This window comes from Lissotriton helveticus, chromosome 7 (assembly GCF_964261635.1).
Source record: "Lissotriton helveticus chromosome 7, aLisHel1.1, whole genome shotgun sequence".
Lineage (NCBI taxonomy): Eukaryota > Metazoa > Chordata > Amphibia > Caudata > Salamandridae > Lissotriton > Lissotriton helveticus.
Window position 1 is genome coordinate 1,192,913,808 of NC_136068.1, and position 18,799 is coordinate 1,192,932,606.

The following is an 18,799-nucleotide window of genomic DNA, read 5'->3' on the forward strand; positions in this document are numbered from 1 at the left end:
GGGAATGTATGTAAAGTAGCACACTCTACCTCCTACGCTGCAGCGCTCCTCAGGAAGCTTCACTGGCTCCTCTTTCACAAGTGCAGCCAATTCGAACTTCTCACACACATATACAGAGCCCTGCACAACACAGGACCTGAACAGCCTCATACACTTTCACCTACACACAAGACACCTACTCTCTGGCTCACTCCCACCTGCACACACTCCCTGCGTCCGCAAAAGCAAAACTGGAAGTCGCTCATTCTCCTACATCGCACCCTAGACATGAACGAGCTCCCTCAACACATCAGAGCCTCCTCCTCACTTCTTGAGTTGTGCAGGAAGCTGAAGACTTAATAATAAGGAAACTTATAAAGCGCCTGGTTACGCACACTGGCGTGTCCCCGCGCTGTGGTGAGTGAGAGGCCCCTTACCCCCACTGTACTGCAGGCACCCCACCCCTAATAATATTAAGGCTAATTGGCTCTGCATATAAGCACCTTTGGACCAGACACCTTGCCCACACTCCTGGATACCCTCTCGGATGATTTGTGCGCTATACAAATCAACATACCATTACTTTAGTCACTTGCACTTTTGAGTAGTTGTAATTCACACATGCAGCAAGTTTCTCAAATCCTCATGATCCGTTGCCTGGCTGGTTCCATTGTTTTTACATCTTTATTGCGCTTAATACATGTGGCGAGGCTCAGTCATTTGGTCCCTAACCATGTCACGTCCAGTAAGTCTGTGCCTCCTATCATTCTGTGGAGCGGCCAAGCACTGAAGGACTGTCAGAATCTCAATTTGGGTGTAAAAAATGAACTTCACTAGTGTGGATCTGCAGTTCGACCCACTTGTAAATATTTTAAGGAATATGCTTCCAAGACCGAAGTCAATGTTTGAGGAGACCCTCTGCAGCCAGGCTCATGGTAATGACTTGATAAGAGCTGCACTGGGGAGTGGGAAGAGACAGTAATCATATTGTGTTTCCAATGGAGAACGTTTCAAGCAGTGTCTTGTATTACAGAATATTGTTTCTCTTCTAGCCACGAGGCAGAGCTATTCCGCTGCTCGAGGGCCCCAGGACGGACGGTGTCACCATCGAAGACAACGGGGAGTGTGTCATCACCCCTAGCACAGATATCAAGTTTTCTTCGGGGCTTAAAGAAAAGGACAAGTTTAATTTCTGGCGAAATCACTGGCTTCTGATCGGTAACTATAATTAATTCTTGTCTTGCACATGATGGACTGCAGCGCCCTCTTGTGGATGTTGCAGGTTGTTTTTATCACAAGGTTATCCACATTCATCGTTAAAGGCTTTATTGAAAAGGCACAGAATTAATAACGTGTACTGTGAATATTTTGAATGCAGGGACACCGTAAGTATTTTGGGGCCCCTGGGCCAAACGTATTTTGGGGGCCAAACGTATTTTGTTGCCCCTGTTTGGAACACATTTGAATATATGAGCCAATTTCCGCTTTTTCATGCCCTCTTTAGCCACGTTACTGGTTCAAATTTTAAATGTGTTTACATATATAGTAAAGTGTGTTTTCGATATTGTAACCCAGAAGCAGCTCACAAACGTTATTGCAAATACTCTGTGACTCCCCCCTTTTGTCATATGTGAAGTTCTGTTTTGATCTAAAAAACTTATGTATGTTGCATGAAAAATAAACACATTTCTCTGCAAAATGTCTGTAATAGACTCTCAAACATGACCCACATAAAATAATTAAAAGGAAAATGGTATTTAAAATAGTCTGTTTTAGAACTGTTTAAGGTCACCAGGGCAAGACTCTGCAGAACAAAGCTGACTCTCTCAAGGGGGGTGAGGGGGCTGAAAAGCTGGGCCCTGGGCCAGAGCCCAATTTGCCCATGCCTTAAAACATGTCTGTTTGAATGTAGCTCTGAACATTTGTACATTAGTTCGCGCCAACAAAGGTAGCATTTGATCAAATTAATGCAGTAGTTACTTCAGTACTCCCACACTAAGAACTTTGTGTGAATACAACACAGTTCAATAAAAACACACACTTAAAGATTCTGCCAGAGCGAAAGTTACAGATTGTCCCAGCTTGCGCTCTCTTGAACAATGAGAACTGAAAGGGCATTATGGGAAGTTGGAGTCATAAGAAGGGAATTGTAAAATCAAAGTCCATAAGCAGGGATTTCATAGAAGCTTGGAATGATTGACGAGAACAGCATTATAGACACATACAGAGTGCGATCACCGGGTATTGTGGAAACTTGTAAAGTGTTGTTTGTCCTACCAGACTACCATTTGCTTCCATACTTACCCCGAATTCCTTATTTGAGAACCTCAACACTCTCTGTAAAGTGATCTTCAAATTCTTCCAAATTTTGACCACGGTTAATGTTACTAGTCTAATGTTGTAAAAAAAAAAGCACAACCGATCACTAACGTCTTCAAATTTTAGTCAGTGAGGCTGGTGAGCAGTGCTTTAAATGGGAACAAATAATTGCAGGTACTCTTCAAATCGAGCTGTGGACATGGAGGGCTCTTTGGCTAAGGGCGAGGCTAAGGTGCCACCATCCAATCAGATCAAAACCTTTTTGGAGTACATGTGTAAATGTTAAAGCGGACATAGATATTGCGTGTGTATTAATTCACCGACACTGGCATCGAAAGCCCTTATGGGGGGAGATTACAGGCCTTGGTTGCAGAATCTGATATGGACTTGCATCCCAGCTTTTCCAAGGACACAGTACGCAGTTTATACATTTATACATTTTTATATCAGACATCCAAGTACCTTACGAGACTAAGCTAGAGGTCAGTTATTTGTCTTTTTTGGTGGAGACCGTCTTTTGAACCCTGGCCACTACACTGACCCCTTGAATTAAGGTGCTCTGTCACACAGACTCCTCTCAAACATTTGGCAGTCTCAGACCTAAAATATGTATTTGCCATCACTTTAGTCAGTGCATTTATTATAACACTTCTGTGGACACACATTAAATAGACACCTTTTCAGACTCGCACCACCGGGGTGCAGTTGAAAAGCAGCAGACGTATTAATGTACATTTCCTGCAAAAGAAACTGATCCTATAGGCTTTGTGTTCAAGGATGAGATGACTGGAACCAGACCAGTGGGAAGAGAAACACGGTGCAGCTTATAAGAAATTATACTCCTGCGCTAACAAACCACTTTCAGTGAACAATAAACAGGTTATTAGCATCTGTGTGAAGCATTCTTATGAAGTACCGCCTTTAAATCGAAGTCATCCCTCCTGGGCCGGCTCGCATGGCTGCAATAATGCAAGCACCCTCATTGAGCGCCGGGGCCTTTGGTAACGTAAGAAGTAGTTACATTGTTTTATTGAAGGGATATTTGGGTTTAAACTGAATAGTTAACGTAGGCTTGCATTGGCATGGTAAGTACCACCTATTTATTTATGTAGGAGTTTTATGAAGCGCTGTGCAGAGCCTCACTGTGACTTCACAGTGCAAATATATGAAGTACTATCCATATTTCCGTTGTGCATGCCATATTCATTACATGTGTTGATGACAAGCCTCTGCTGTACCGAATTATAGTACACTTAGAAGAAAAGTTCTTAGCATAATCTGCTGAAATAGAATAACTTTTTTCCTCTGGCAGTTCATAGTGCACATCTGCGAGACACACACACATGCACATCATTCACTAAAACTATACAAATGCAATATCCAGGTTGTACTTTAAATGCATGTATTTACTTTGATCTGTTGCATCCCCCTTCACTTGGCTCGGCTGCCAATGTCAGCATTTCCCATGTGCCTCACACAGCCACAGTATGCTTGAAAGTGAGCATATACTCCTCTCAAATTCATACAAATGTGGGATTTTGTGTGTAGCTCTGCATTGGGATTTTGTGGGTAGCTCTACCTGCTGACTGACGAAAAGTAAAGGGAGTGCTGACAGAAAGTTCCCTGTGATTATTTTGTTTCCCTGGCAAAGGTTCTGAAGCTACTTTTACAATAATAATAAAAAACGACTACAGGACGGCCATTTCACCTCGAGGTTCTGTGCTGTAACAATCACTCTGATCCCTAGGTGCCTCAGCAGAAGAGTGAGAGAAGCTAGATAAATACAAAATTTCAGCAGGTTTTGTCTCAATTGGGACGTTCTCTGTACTGAACGCCATCTAGGATCATCTGTCCGCGCACACATTCATGGCTCCTTTGGCAGCCCGTTCCATCAGAAACAAAGCAAGGCCTGTCCTACGTTGCTACACGTTTGTAACATGAGCCTGGCTACTGACCCCCAGATTACAGACCAAGAATTAGTTCCGGTACTAAAGAGGGAAACATTTGGAAGTGCCGGTACCCCGTACCGGTGAGTACCGGCCCATTTGAAGCACTGCTGTTGATAAACCAAATTGCGTTGCAGTGGAAGGTGCTTTAAAAAACAAAAGTGGAAGCCAGCCATTTTGTCCAATCAACAATTAAGCAGTGGCATAACGCATACCACTGCAGCTCAGGGTCCCCCACATCCCCCCAACCATTCAAGGGACTCCCCGTCTTAGAGGGCCCTTATTCAGCTTGGGGCCAATGGATATCTGAGATATGAGAAAATCTGGGGCCCTGGCCACATTTTGCAGGGGGCCCCCCATCATTTGGCATTACTCCACTGCAATAAAGCACTGACTCCATTACGTTATTTACACATCTGCTGGAATTTAGTTAATTGAAGTATGTGAAAAAGTAATGGGTGGAATGCTTGAATTAATCTCAGCCACTGGTAATTACTCGATGCCGCATCCCAATCCATCATTATTTTTCTCATCATGCCACCTCAGTTTGGATCCAGCCATATGCAAATCAGTTTTGATCCTGCTCGAACTGCCAGGCCAGGTCCTTGTTAGTTCAATGACAGTCCATCCTGTGATAGTGTTTCGCAGTTTTTGGTCACTATTGTATGTTATTTCCAGCGATACTAATTGTGAATTTGTTATAATATGCACGTTGTTCGAAACGGGGTCTCTAGTTCGCAGTGTTTTGCACCTCATCCAAGTAGGAACCCTTCCTTCTAGGCAGGATAAGAGTTACACACCTAGATAAACCCTGCTTACCCCCTTGGTAGCGTAGCATGAGCAGACAAGCTTATCTCAGAGGCAATGTGTAAAGCATTCATTACACACACAGTAACACAGTGAAAACACTATGGACACCACACCAGTTTAGAAAATTAAAATATCTTTATCTAAATCAAGCAAGACCACCACTACAAAAATAAAACCAACACGACCTAAAATATGACTTTTAAAAGGTTTCAAGCAATTCGGTCCATAGAAATTCATGAATGGCTGATTTTAAACAAAGTACCTCAAATGCGTCAAAATTTACAAGTCAAAACAGCCGCAGAGGAGGGAAGCTTTGAAAAACGTAGCGATGTGTCCGTTCCTGATTCCTTGGGGAGGCGATGCGACTGTTTTGGTGCACGCAGGAGAAGTGATGTGTCGAATTAGGACTATTGGGGAAAGTGATGCATTGAGTTCCAATGTAATTCTGATCTGGGAGTGTTGCGTCAGAAAAACTTGTCGTACAGGTGCAATGCTTGAGAAAATTCAGGTGCTACGGGCGCTGCGTGGATATCTGTAACTGCTGACTGATGATGCATTGATTCTTTTAGCCGCACAGCAGGGCCTCCTTTGGAGTGTGTGATGGTTTCTTGGGCCGCGGGCATGCGCTGCATCGAATTCATCGACCGCATGGGGCTTTGTCTGGAATTTCCCCCACACGGTGGTGTTGCATCCAAAAATCCAGCCACAAGAAGAGCGAAGCATTGGATTTGTATGTTTCTTCAGTTCTTAACCGCTTTCTGTAGCAGGAACTGGAATAGGCACCACCAGGCAGGTCAGAACTCCTGGTAGTGGAGTTAAAGAAGTGTGTAGGTGAAGTCTTTGTGTCCCTTAGACTTTAGAAAAGTAGGCAAGCACACACAAGCCCTTGGAGATTCTTCTCAAGCAGGTTTCACAGCAAAGTCCAGTCGTAGACCTCTCCTTGGCAAAAGTAGCAAAGGAACACACAGAGAGGAGCTGAAGAGTTGTGAGGAGGAGACTGCCCCTTTACTCTCACAGAGGTTCCGCTTGGTTCCAGAAGAAAGGTTCTCGGGTTTTTAGGTCTAATATTTATACTCCTTTTTCCCTTTGAAGTCTTTGTTCAGAAAGTCTCTTGCTCATGTAAAACCAGTCATGTCCTCCCTGGTGCAGTTTCACTACAAAGGGGGGGGGGAGACAGCATTGTGTAGAGCAGCCACAGCCTATTCATGTGTCGGTGGCAACTCCTTCCACCACTCTTGCCCAGGATGGCTCAGCGTATGCAGGCATACCTCTGCTTCCTTTGTGTGAGTGTCTAGAGTGAATGCACAAAGAGCCACTATCAGTCTAAAACCAGACGGTGAATCCACAAGCCGGCAGAGGCACACAGGATTGTTAAACAAGAAAATGGCCACTTTCAATAAGTGACAATTTCAAACACACAGTTTAAGAACCACCCTTACTAAATGGTGTTTTTTTTATTTCTGAGATCCGAAAGCCTAAACCCCAAATCTGTAGCTGGTCCCATTTAAGAAAATTACACTTGTAAATCTCACAAGGCAGCTCCAATGATAGCCTATGGGAGAGCTAGTCCTTGCAATCGTGAAAAACGAAATACATAGTATTTCACTATCAGGACATGTAAAACACACCAGTACATGTCCTACCTTTAACATACACTGCACCCTGCCCAAGGTGGTACCTTGGTCCTACTTTAGGGGTGACTTACATGTAAGAAAAAGGAAGGTTAGGGCCTGGCAAGTGGGTGCACTTGCCAGGTCGACATGGCAGTTCAAAACTGCACGTCCAGACACTGAAGTGGCAAGACTGAGACACAATTGAAGGGCTACTGGTGTGGGTGGCATAATCCGTGCTGCAGGCCCACTAGTAGCATTTGATTTACAGGCCCTGGGCACACACCATGCACTTTACTAGGGTTTACCAGTAAAACAAATATGCCAATCTGATAGACATATAGCTGCAGATTCCTTAACTTTGAATTACCGCCCAGGCGCCAGTCTGGATCCGGAGATTTTTCAGCAGTACCTCTGGGCGCTGGGGGACGGCGCCACATGGCTTCACCCTGATGTCATCCTCAGATATGACGTCAGTGGAGCCATATAAGTCCCTCCCGGCACGCTGATGTCAGTTTTCTTCTATTCCGCGCTGCAGCACGCATCCACAAGAAGTGGTTTCTCTGGCCTCTTTTTGTCTTTGGCCTTATTGATGTATTTTTGCCTCCGTAACAGTGTGCCAGTGCCTTCGGGCTTTAAAGCGTGCGAGACCTGTTTGCGGCAGATGTCGGCGACGTATCCGCATGCTTTTTGTATGTGGTGTTTGGGCGAGCACCACAACGCGCGACGTCTGTAGGAAGCTGGGGCCGAAATCCTTGAGGGAATGACGGAAGAAATTGTTGTCTTCCCAGGTGTCCCGTTCAGAGCCCAAGCGTGGTCGATCCCCATCTTGGGCTGGAGCTCCTGTTCGGGGCAGATCACGGAGTTGTTCCAGCGTACGCCGCTCGCCTTCCTCGGGTAAGCACATGAAGTCACGGAGGCTGTTGGCCTCGTGTAGCCGTGATGCTGGTCCCCGTTCCTCATGGTCTTTATCGGAGGAGGCTCCACACCAGTCGACCCACACCTATCCACCATTTCCTGGTGAAGGGGCGACTAGAACCCAAATGGAAGCCTGTTTTCGAGGTTTGCAGGCCGTCAACCCTTCTCCCTGGCGCGCCCCATTGGGCCCACAAAGGTGTTAGGGACTCTGATCGGAAGTCGCCTGCGGGTTCGCCCTCTGTGCCGATTGAGTGTCATGGCTCCGTTTCCAGACCCGCTGCCATACTGGGACTCAGTCTAGTTGGGCTTCCCATTGCGACGTCAGGCTGCAGTCCAGCTATGACGTCAGTAAACGATCTGGTGAGGCTTTCTGTAGTAACTTCTGTGGGGTTGAAGCATGGGACTTGTCTCTTACTCGACGTCATCCCATACTGCAATCTCTCCTCGTGGTGGGTGTCGATTCGACGCTGTCACGACGCTGCTTGCAGGAGCCACCATCGGAAATTGTCATTTGCGGTACGGCGCCATCTCAGTGTTGTTCAACGCCGGAGTTGGCCTTTGCAATTCCTTTAAAAATGGAGGAGGAGGCCCCTATGAATTCACACTCCCCAGTGTTGCTTGAACACTCTACACACCCTGGTGGAGTTGAGCACTGGCAAGCCCTGGCACAACCTCTAACAGAAGGTTTTTTGACCTTTGGAGGGCACATTACCCTGCAACCGTCCCCTACCTACGACTTGCTGTTGCTCCCTAGAATGGCGTAGGAGTCTATTGCAGCGTTTGCAAGGGCCATTCGCAAAGCTGCTGACATTTTGCAATTCCAGCCTCCTCCTGTGTCTCTGACCTCAGATCCCTTGTTGGATCTGCTCCACCATGGCAACACTAATGTTGAAGCCTTGCTGCCCTTTTGTGAGTTGTTGTATGACATCTCTCTTGGGCGAGACCCTCTTTGAGGATCTCTGTGGAGCGTGCCATCGCTCACCATCATCGCCCGGCTCCAGATGATCCTGTCTGTCTATCCTTAGACCCTAGGGCTCAAGGGCTGGTTGTTCAGGCATTTCTCCTCTCCTCCGATGCTTCCACCAACTAGAGAATCCCAGTGGTTGGAGACATGTGGTCGAAATTTATTTGCTTTTACTCGCTCGGTCCTCAGGTCTTTAAACACATCCTGTGTGTTTGGACGGGCCTCTTTTGCCCACTGGGAATCGGTTGAGCGTCTCCTTCCCTCTCTTCCGGAAGGTCCTCAAGCTGACCTCACTCAGCTACATCTAAAAGAGACACGTTAGTGATAGATTCCTTACCTTAGAATATCCCCAGGCGTCTGACTGGATTGGAAATTTTTTGCGTAGCAGTACCCATGCGCATCGGTAGGAGTCATCCGCGGCTCCGTGTCCGTCGTGGGCGCCGTGATGACGTTGTCTGAGTACTTAGACGCCGCCTCCGCGTGCTGACGTCAGTTCTTCTTTTTTCCACGCCAGCAAGCGCTGATCTGGAAAAAGTGGTACCCTTAGTCTATTTTAGAATAAACTTTTTCGATCATTTTTGATCTGCTTCGGGGTCTGTACAACTCGGACGGTGCCAGTAGGAATGCCTAGGTTCAAACCCTGCGCCGACTGCGACTGACTAATGTCGGTTACCGACCCCCATCGCCGGTGTCTTCATTGCCTAGGCCTCGACACGACAAAAAGGCCTGCTCGGTCTGTCGAGCCCTGACGTCTAAGGCTAGGCGGGAGCGGTCCAGCAAGCGACTCGAGCTCCGGCAGTCGCCCCGTGCCGCTCGAGGTCCCGGTCCGCGAGGAGGTCGAGGGACCGTTCGGGGGGGGGGGTCGGAGCCACCATGGCTCCGGGAGTCGTCCACGGTCTTCGGGCTCCTCAGGTAAGTGCAAGAAGTCGAAGAGACGTCATCGCTCTTCTGACTCCTCCCCCCCCCTCCCACTCCCCCTCCTCCCACTCCCCCTCCTTTCCCCCCTCCTTTCCCCCCTCCTTTCCCCCCTCCTTTCCCCCCTCCTTTCCCCCCTCCTTCCCCCCCTCCTTCCCCCACCCTCTCCCCCCCTCCCCCCCCGACACTCGCGCGATACGGCCGGGGGTTCGGGCGACACCGCCCACGCGGTTCTGCTGGAGCTGCAGGTGTCGCGGCCTGCTCCATACCTGCTGGTCCCTGGGCAGAACGCGACGCCAGGCGAGATTGAGGACTTCCTCATGGCCATGAGGTCGCTCGCTCCTTCGTCGGGTTCTGCGGCGCCTTCAGGCCAAGCGGTCCCGACTGGGTCCCCACTCGGGCCGGGTGCTCTGGCCCAGGCGCCGTCGGGTGCTCCGGCCCCGGCGACTTCGGTCCTGACGCCGCAGGACCCACTGGATCCGGGTCGCCGCCGGTTGACCTCACAACCTCGCCGGCGCCTGCCCCAAGGGTGTCGCCCCTGGCGTCATCCTAGGACGACGCCGTCCCTGGTCCTGCCCTCGGTTAGGGTCCGGCGTCGGAGCGGCACCGCTCTCGACGCCGATGGGAGATTTCTATTTCTATGACCCGGCCCCATCCTTTTAGCCCGAGTACCAGGCGATGGGTGACGAGGGGGACTGGGAGGGGTCTGAGGACCCTCTGGCACACGAGTGTCAGTATTCTACGGACTGGACAGGAGAGCTTGGGGATGCCAGTGGTCTGGACACTTCGTCCGACACTGGTTTTATCTCCCCTCCTAGCGTGGCTACGGAGGAGGGGGCTGCCTATAGCGTGGTGCTGATGAGGGCGGCCGAGGCCTTGGGCCTTGAGCTCCCCGTCGCGGCCGTGATGACTAACCTCCTCACTGAGGTCCTTAAACCGCAGGCAAGCTCGGCCGATCCTCTGCTGCCGTTTAATGAGGCCCTATCAGACGTTCTTCTGGGCACTTGGTCCAAGCCTGCCACAGGTCAGCCTGTGGATAGGAACGTAGCCAGGCGCCACCGCCCGGCTCCGGGCGACCCTTGCTTTCTGTCTACCCACCCCACTTCTGAGAGCCTGGTCATCCAGGCCTCTAATTCCCAGACTTCATTCCCGTCGGCTCCCCCCGACCGGGAATCCAAGAGGTACGAGCAATACGGAAAGAGTTTAGGACTGCGGTCAGTCAATGCCGCATGCCTCTTGGGCCGCTTCACCCACTCTCTGTGGGATACGGTCGCGGCCGTGCTGCCAGAATGCCCGGTGGAGGTCCGGGCTAAACTCGGCCAAGCCCTTGTGGAGGGTCGAGATGCGGCACGTTATTCCATCCGCTGTGGGCTGGACACTACTGACTCACTGGGCAGAGCGATGGCAACTACGGTGCCGATTCGTCGCCACACCTGGTTGAGATCTGCCAACTTCTCGGCTGATGTCCAAAACACACTTATGGACATGCCGTTCGATGGCCGTCGCCTCTTTGGCGACAAGGCAGACCATGCGCTTGAGCGCTTTAAGGACTCCAGGGCTACGGCCAAGTCCTTGGGCCTCTCGGCCCCGCGCCAGCAAACTGTTGCCTTTCGCTCCTTTCATGGCCAAGGAAGGGGCGCCCCCACACGTTCTGCCAGCCACGGGCCGCAGACTACCACCCAGCGCGGTGGCGGACGTGAAAACCGCCGTGGCAGTGGTTGGGGGCAACGGCGAGGCCAGTCAACATCTACCCCTGCAGCATCCGCCTCAAAACCCTCCTAGTCCGTGCTTTCAGGCCCATGTGACGCCAGTGGGGGGCAGGGTTCACCATCACCACCACCACTGGCGCACTGTCACTTCAGACAGGTGGGTGCTGCAAATCGTCCGAAGGGGCTACACCCTCCCCTTCGAGGCGTCCCCTCCAGCCATGCTACCGCAGTGCCACCGCATGTCGGGGGATCACTTGAGACTTCTACAAGACGAAGTTACGGCCCTCTTGGCCAAGGGGGCCATCGAGCGCGTTCCTGGGCCAGAAGTAGGGTGTGGTTGTTACTCCCACTACTTTCTGGTACCCAAGAAGGGCAAAGGGGGCCTACGCCCTATCTTGGACCTAGGGAACGTCAACGGCTTCCTCCGGAAGGAGAAGTTCAAGATGCTGACATTGGCTCAGGTCTTAGCTGCCCTAGACCCTAGAGGCTGGATGGTAGGGTTGGGCTTGCAGGACAATTATTTTCACATCCCCGTCCTGCCGGCCCACCGGCATTAACTGCGGTTCACGGTAGGCCAAGAGCACTTTCAGTTTACCGTGCTCCCCTTCGGCGTTACCAGCGCCCCACGTGTGTTCTCGAAGGTGATGGCGGTGGTCGCAGCTCATCTGCGCAGTTTAGGGGTTTCAGTCTTCCCCTACCTCGACGACTGGTTGTTGAAGGCGGGCTCGCCCCAGACAGTCGTCAGCCACCTCCAGACTACGGCCGACCTCCTGCACCTGCTGGGGTTCTCCATCAATGTGCCGAAGACACACCTGTGTCCCTCTCAGAAGCTCCTCTTCATCGGAGCAGTTCTAGATTCGGCGCAGTTTCGGGTTTATCCTCCCGAACAGCGGGTTCGGGATATTCAGGCTCTGATTCCAATCTTTCAGCCGTTATCCCGAGTCTCGTCAGGTTGACGCTGCGGCTTCTGGGGCTGATGGCCTCCTGCATTCTTCTGGTGCATCATTCCCGGTGGCAGATTGCGGCTCTGCAGTGGGCCCTGAAGTTTCAGTGGGCCCAGCATCAGGGCAACTTGTCCGACCATGTCTTGATCTCAGAGGGCACTGCAAGACAGTTGCGTGGTGGCTCACGGACCGCGATTGGGTCAGCGGCAGATAGCTCTCCCTACCCCAACCGGAGCACGTAGTTGTGACGGACGCGTCCCTCCAGGGCTGGGGGGGCCACATGGGAGAGGTGGAGATCAGAGGCCTCTGGCCTCCGACGGAGTCCCAGCTCCACATTAACCTTCTGGAGCTGCGGGCGATCCGACTTGCACTGAAGGCATTCCTCCCCTCTGTCCAGGGGAGTGTAGTGCAGGTGTTCATGGACAACACCACCGTCATGTGGTACTGCAAGAAACAGGGCGGGGTGGGGTCGTGAACCCTATGCCTGGAGGCTCTGTACCTCTGGCAGTGGCTGGAACATCAGGGCGTGACCCTGGTGGTTCAACACCTGGCAGGTTCTCTGAACGCCAGGGCGGACGAACTCAGCCGTCGGTGCATGATGGATCACGAATGACGTCTGAACTCGGACGTGGCGCAAGGCCTCTTTCAGCAGTGGGGAGAGCCTTGGTTAGATCTATTCGCCACAGAATAGAACGCACAATGTCATCAGTTCTGTGCGTTGGAATTTCCAAGGCGGCACTCGCTCGGAGATGCTTTTCGTCGCGAGTGGAGTTGCGGTCCATTGTACGCCTTTCCGCCTATACCACTTCTGCCCAGAGTGCTGAAGAAGATCAGGTGCGACCAGGCCCAGGTTATCCTTGTGGCTCCGGACTGGGCACGAAGATATTGGTATCCAGAGCTACTCAGCATGTCTGTCGATCCCCCGATTTGTCTGCCTCTTCGGGAGGACCTTCTGTCGCAGCAGCAGGGGACGGTCCTCCACCCGAACCTGTCCAGTCTCCACCTCCATGCTTGGAGATTGAGCGGCGACAGTTGAGGCCATTTGACTTGCCTCCTGAAGTCTTTAATGTCATTCTGGCAGCCAGGCTCCCTCCACAAAGTCGGTTTACACCTGCAGGTTGAACAGATTTGTGGTATGGTGCACAGCAAAGGCTGTGGATCCACTCTCTGTCCCCCTTTCTGAGGTTCTCCTCTTCCTTATTGCTCTTGTCCAGCAGGGCTCTGCTCTGGGCACCTTCAAGGGCTACCTTTCTGCCCTTTCCGCCTTCTTAAGGCTACCTGATCAGCCATCTTTGTTCAAGTCCCCAATTGTAAATAGGTTTTTGAAGGGCATCACACACATGTTCCCTCCTGTTCCATTCGTGATGCCTCAATGGGACTTGAACCTTGTACTTACTTATCTGATGTGCGCTCCCTTTGAGCCACTTCATAACTGTCCTCTCCGCCTTCTTACTCTGAAGACTGCTTTCCTGGTTGCCATCACCTCTGCCAGGAGAGTGAGTGAGCTCCAGGCTCTTTCTTCCAACCCTCCTTTCCTTTCTGTACATCCGGACAAGGTTGTGTGCGGACAAGAACCTCTTTCCTGCCCAAGGTAGTCACAGCCTTCCACATCGGGCAGTCCATCACCTTGCCCACCTTCTTTCTGCCTCCGCATCCCTCGAAAGAGGAAGAGAGGCTCCACCGTCTGGACCCAAAACATGCGCTCTCATACTATCTGGTTCGCACATGCCAGTTCCGGGTGGATGACCAACTCTTTGTTGGTTACGTGGGCGCTAAGAAGTGACGGGCGGTGCACTAACGGTCCATCTCTTGGTGGATCGTGTTGTGCATCCAGGCATGCTACTCTTTGGCTAAAAAGTAACCTCCTGTTGGGCTGAGGGCCCATTCCACTCGGGCCACGGCAACTACTACTGCCCTGGGCCGGGGAGTCCCCTTGCAGGACATTTGTCAGGCAGCTACGTGGGCCTCGCTGCACACGTTCGCAAGACACTTCTGCCTGGACAGCCAAGTCCGGAGGGATGGATTCTTTGGCCGTTCCGTTCTCCAGGACTTTCTGGTGTGATTGTTGGTTCGCAGACCCACCACCGGGGTTGGTATTGCTGGGGTATCTATTCTAAGGTAAGGAATCTATCACTAACGTGTCTCTTTCAGATGCACAAGTTACTACTTGTGTAACGATATATCTGTAAGAGACATTAGTTAGTGATAGATTCCTTACCGACCCACCCATCCTCCCGGTTCTGCGAACCGATATCTAGGGTTAAGGTCATCCCCTTTCAGGGCCCTAGTTTCATGGCCCTAGTTTCATGGCACCAGTGTTGGTTTTTATCATGGCTCTCCGTTTTTGGCGCGTAGAAGCTGTGTATGAGAACTGACGTCACCACGCGTAGGCGGCGTCGAAGTACTCCGACAACGTCATCACGACGCCGACGACGGACGCGGACGACGCCTACCGATGCGCATGGGTACTGCTACGCAAAAAATTCCGGATCCAGTCTGACGCCTGGGGATATTCTAAGGTAAGGAATCTATCACCAACTAATGTCTCTTACAGATATATTGGTACACAAGTAGTAACTTGTGCTTCAGGATGGTCGTAGGCTGGCCAAATTTTCAATACGGTCTGCCATTGACACCAAAGACTCCGTGGGTAGAGCTGAGCTATGGCCGGATCAGTTGCTCTACAACACCATGCTTCTTACGTGATGACAGTTTCCCTGACAATGTTCAGGAAAGTCTTAAGGATATACCCTTTGATGGGGTCCATCTTTTTGATAGCCATGCTGACTCGGCGGTCCAGCGCCTCGTGTCTGGTATTCAGTAATCAATGTGTAAGAAACAAGGACCCCCTGATTTGGATAAAGTTCCTGGGTCAGGGTAAACAGTGTGTGTAAAGCAACGCACCCAGGCAAACAATATGACTACTGGCATAAGTTAGATGGCAAACAAACCGAAATTAATAATAATACACAACTGATTTAGCATATAAAGTACATTTTAATTTCATACATAAAACGTCATGAATGGAATCATTGACTTATTGATAAGACTTGATAAAACATTATTGCATTGTCACATATGCATTAATTTTATAAAAATTGTAATATAAATAGGAGATGGTTTCCTGTTTATATTACAATTTTTGTGCCAGTAGTCATATTGTTTGCCTGGGTGCGTTACTTTACACACACTGGTATTCAGTAATTGCCATTTCCTCCAGTCCTTTTGTTGCGGCCTTGGTGAGTTGTTAGTGGTTGCAGTGTTGTCAATGCTTTCCCTTCCTTACGTACTATCAGCCTCTCAGTTCAAGCTGTTATTTCCCAGATTGATTGTACAGCTAGACCGCTGTTTTTGCCCTTATTTTAAGTTTCTCAGTTTAGGAGCTAGTCTCAAGATACCGCCCTTGGTTTTTATAGGGATGGGACATACCCTATGTGGGGTATTCGTTGGTTATTGTATAGCTGTTCTACGATGCCACAGGGTAGTGTATGTCATTACTGAGGATCCAGCTGGGTCCTCCTCGGACTTTGTCTTCCTGCACTACCCTCTAGGGGGTCCCACTGTAGTTTACACTACAGGCTTCTGGCGGTATGATTTTGGCTTCTTGGTGCTCCAAATGTTGTTGGAAGACTTCACAACTGAGCAGGCCCACGAGAGTAACGTGGCTCTGTTTGAGAGTTTACAGTTTTGCATTCCTGGAATGCGTTTTGTTTTACGGTGGATCCATAGTACTGTTTCTATCTCTGAGGATGCAGCCTCCTTCAGTACGAGTGGGTTTATGCCACGACTGTCTCGTCCCGTATTTTACCATTCCAGCTGTTCGCTGTAATGTCAAGCATTTAGCTGTGATTCCAAGCATTTGGCTATGTATGCTGTCTTAGCCGTACAGCCAGTGTCCCATGGGAGCATGTTTGCTTTCTTCCACTTAACAAACCGTTTCTGTTCAGGCTTCAGTGTGACACAGTACGTTCACAAACACTGGGTACGTTAACAGTCACTGGCTGCCTGCTGGTTCAAGTTGCGCCACAGGGCTGACTGTGTTTGGGTTTTCGTGGTATTGTTTACGCCTCAATCTCTGGTGTGACGAAGTATAATGTATGTATCTAATATGTGTTGCCATAGTTCACACAGGTGCCGTTGGTGCCTACTGTGCGTACTACTGTACTTGTGTTTGGTATACTCTTCAGGTATCCCATTTCTTTCTTTAAAAAAACAACACAATATAGATAGGGCAGAAACACTATCTTTTCCTTGTTGCAGTCCCTGGGGTTTCTTTCTCCAGTTTGTGCTTCGCGCGCTCTCTCTCTCTCTCTCTCTCTCTCTCTCTCTCTCTCTCTCTCTCTCTCTCTCTCTCTCTCTCTCTCTCTCTCTCTCTCTCTCTCTCTCTCTCTCTCTCTCTCTCTCTCTCTCTCTCTCTCTCTCTCTCTCTCTCTCTCTCTCTCTCTCTCTCTTTCTTCGCCCCTTCTTTTCCCTTCTTTTCCCTTCTTCTCCCTTCTTCTCCCTTCTTCTCCCTTCTTCTCCCTTCTCCTCTCCTCTCTCTCCTCTCTATCCTCTCTATCCTCTCTTCCCCCTCTCTTTCTCCCCCTCTCTATATTACCCCTCTCTCTCCTCTCTGCCCTCTTTTTCCTCTCCTCTCTCTCTCTCTCTCTCTCTCTCTCTCTCTCTCTCTCTCTCTCGCCCCTCTCTCTCTTCTCTGATATGAAAGCAAGCTTTCTGTTAGATGTCAGGAATCTGCCATATTCTTGGACCAAAATGATTCTGTGACGGGTTTGCTCAGAATGACTATCTGATGATACATTTCGATATCTACTGTCGATGCTATGTTTCAAGTGCTCTTGAAAGTGTGTAGTGTGGCTCTGACAGTCCACACAGTCTGCATATGTGTTTACATATTCTACAGCTCGATATTGTCTATGTATCTATATCCTTGTATATGCATGCGTGGGTGACATCTGTCTCTATATATGCCCACTGTTGTGGATGCTTATTTTGTACACTTTTGAAGGTGGCATTTCAGCTGCTCACAAGATAGATAGTATCATCTTGCTGTGTAAGCGGTTATCAGGATTCCACTGAGGATGCTGGATTTCAGCACAGTGTTCTATTTCTGTACTCAACATGAACATACAAAATTTGTTATCATGGATTTGTCTGTATCCATCAGATGTCTGCAGAAAGAGTGTTTAAAAGTAATATCCTCTGCTTGAAATCTATGCTCTTGTGTCTCTTGCAGAATCGCATACCCTTCGCAGTAACATTCACAACTGTTTCTTAGAAGTTTATTTGCAGAATTATTTCACAGTGTGTAGGATTCCATTCCATAAAGCTTCATGAAATGGTTTGGAATCGAAGATTCATTCCCTCTGTCAACTGTTTTTGTAGCAGTAGAGAGGACATCGTTTAAAAAACATCTTTCTCAGCCAGTCCGTTTTCACTTCAGGATGATGTAGCTGTTTGGATTCGACATAAAAACATTTGTATTAATACAACCTTTCTTTTCCTTATTTCTCCTCAGGGCATCATGAAATTCCCTTACCGGCACCAGCGAAAATCCTGGAGAAGTTTCCGCACAGTTTGCCAAAAAAACAAGAAAATGTGATCTCAGCCAGCTCAGAAAAGACGAGTTTCGAAGAGGTTGTAAATGATCATGACAATGTTGTACCTAGCATGGTTGGGAATACCGAACAACTAATGAATAACCTTTTCTCAAACCTTGTGTCTTTTTTAAACATATCTTAATGTGCTACATATGTGTGTATACTATTAATGCTCTTGATTGGTTTCTTGCTTTCTCTTCCTGGCTTATAACTCAGCAGTGAGCGTTCAGAAGGAAACATGATTAGCCTGGAGTAGAATAATACATGAGCGAAAACTACTAATGTGACAGCCTACTGATAATTCAAACATTACAAAAACACAGGTTTTTCTGCCCAAAACAAACGGTATTGTGGGCTGAGACCAATAAAATATAGAAATATTGAACCTGGCCATAGTATGAATTTAACATTCGGAGATTGGAGAGGGAAAACCAAACAATTAGGAAAATATATATTTGAGGGATCAAGGAAATCAAAGCAACATTCCTGTTCAAGCAAAATATAAAATAATAGTTTTACATTATATGGGCAGAGGTGTTACTGCCGCACATTGGGCTTCCTTTTTGCAGAGGAATAAACTGAAGCATAAAAGCTCAACCCTTCCGAATCCATACCCCATGACCTAATCAAATCTAGAGTAGCTCAAAAATGTGAAAAAAGAATGTAGATCAGTAAAAATGTGAGCAGCCCCGGCAACTCCAGAAAGAACGTAACAACGTTTTGTCTTAACGAATATGACCATTTTTACTTCAACTGCCCAGAAGATGTTAGCAAGTGTGTATGATGTGGGGCTGGCATTAGAAGGTGTCTTTTTAAATGAAACATATTGTCTGCAATTTCCGATTCACTAATTGCTAGGATGCTCTGTCATTGTGTTTTATGGGAATTATTGAATTACTTACCAGTTATTTACATTACTATGTGTGCTTCTCTTCTCTTCAGTGCTCAGATATGAGGTGTCTGTATCACCTGACTACCTAGCCTTTGGATTTTTACATGGGACTATACTTGCATGGCAAACACAAGGAGATAACGGATAGAGTGCTGAAACTTTTCATTCACTCTCCCCTAGTCACAGATCTGGGTTG

General features: G+C 49.0%; 1 protein-coding gene across 2 annotated transcripts in view; it reads left to right on the forward strand.

Annotated features, from left to right (window-relative positions):
• ERN1 (endoplasmic reticulum to nucleus signaling 1) overlaps window positions 1–18,799 on the forward strand; it is a 673,999-nt gene that overhangs the window by 419,734 nt on the left and 235,466 nt on the right. For both annotated transcript variants that reach the window (XM_078654351.1, XM_078654350.1), the window contains exons 10-11: window positions 1,032–1,197; window positions 17,630–17,748. In XM_078654351.1, coding sequence (XP_078510477.1) covers window positions 1,032–1,197; window positions 17,630–17,748 — 285 coding nt within the window. The remainder of the gene's footprint in view (window positions 1–1,031; window positions 1,198–17,629; window positions 17,749–18,799) is intronic.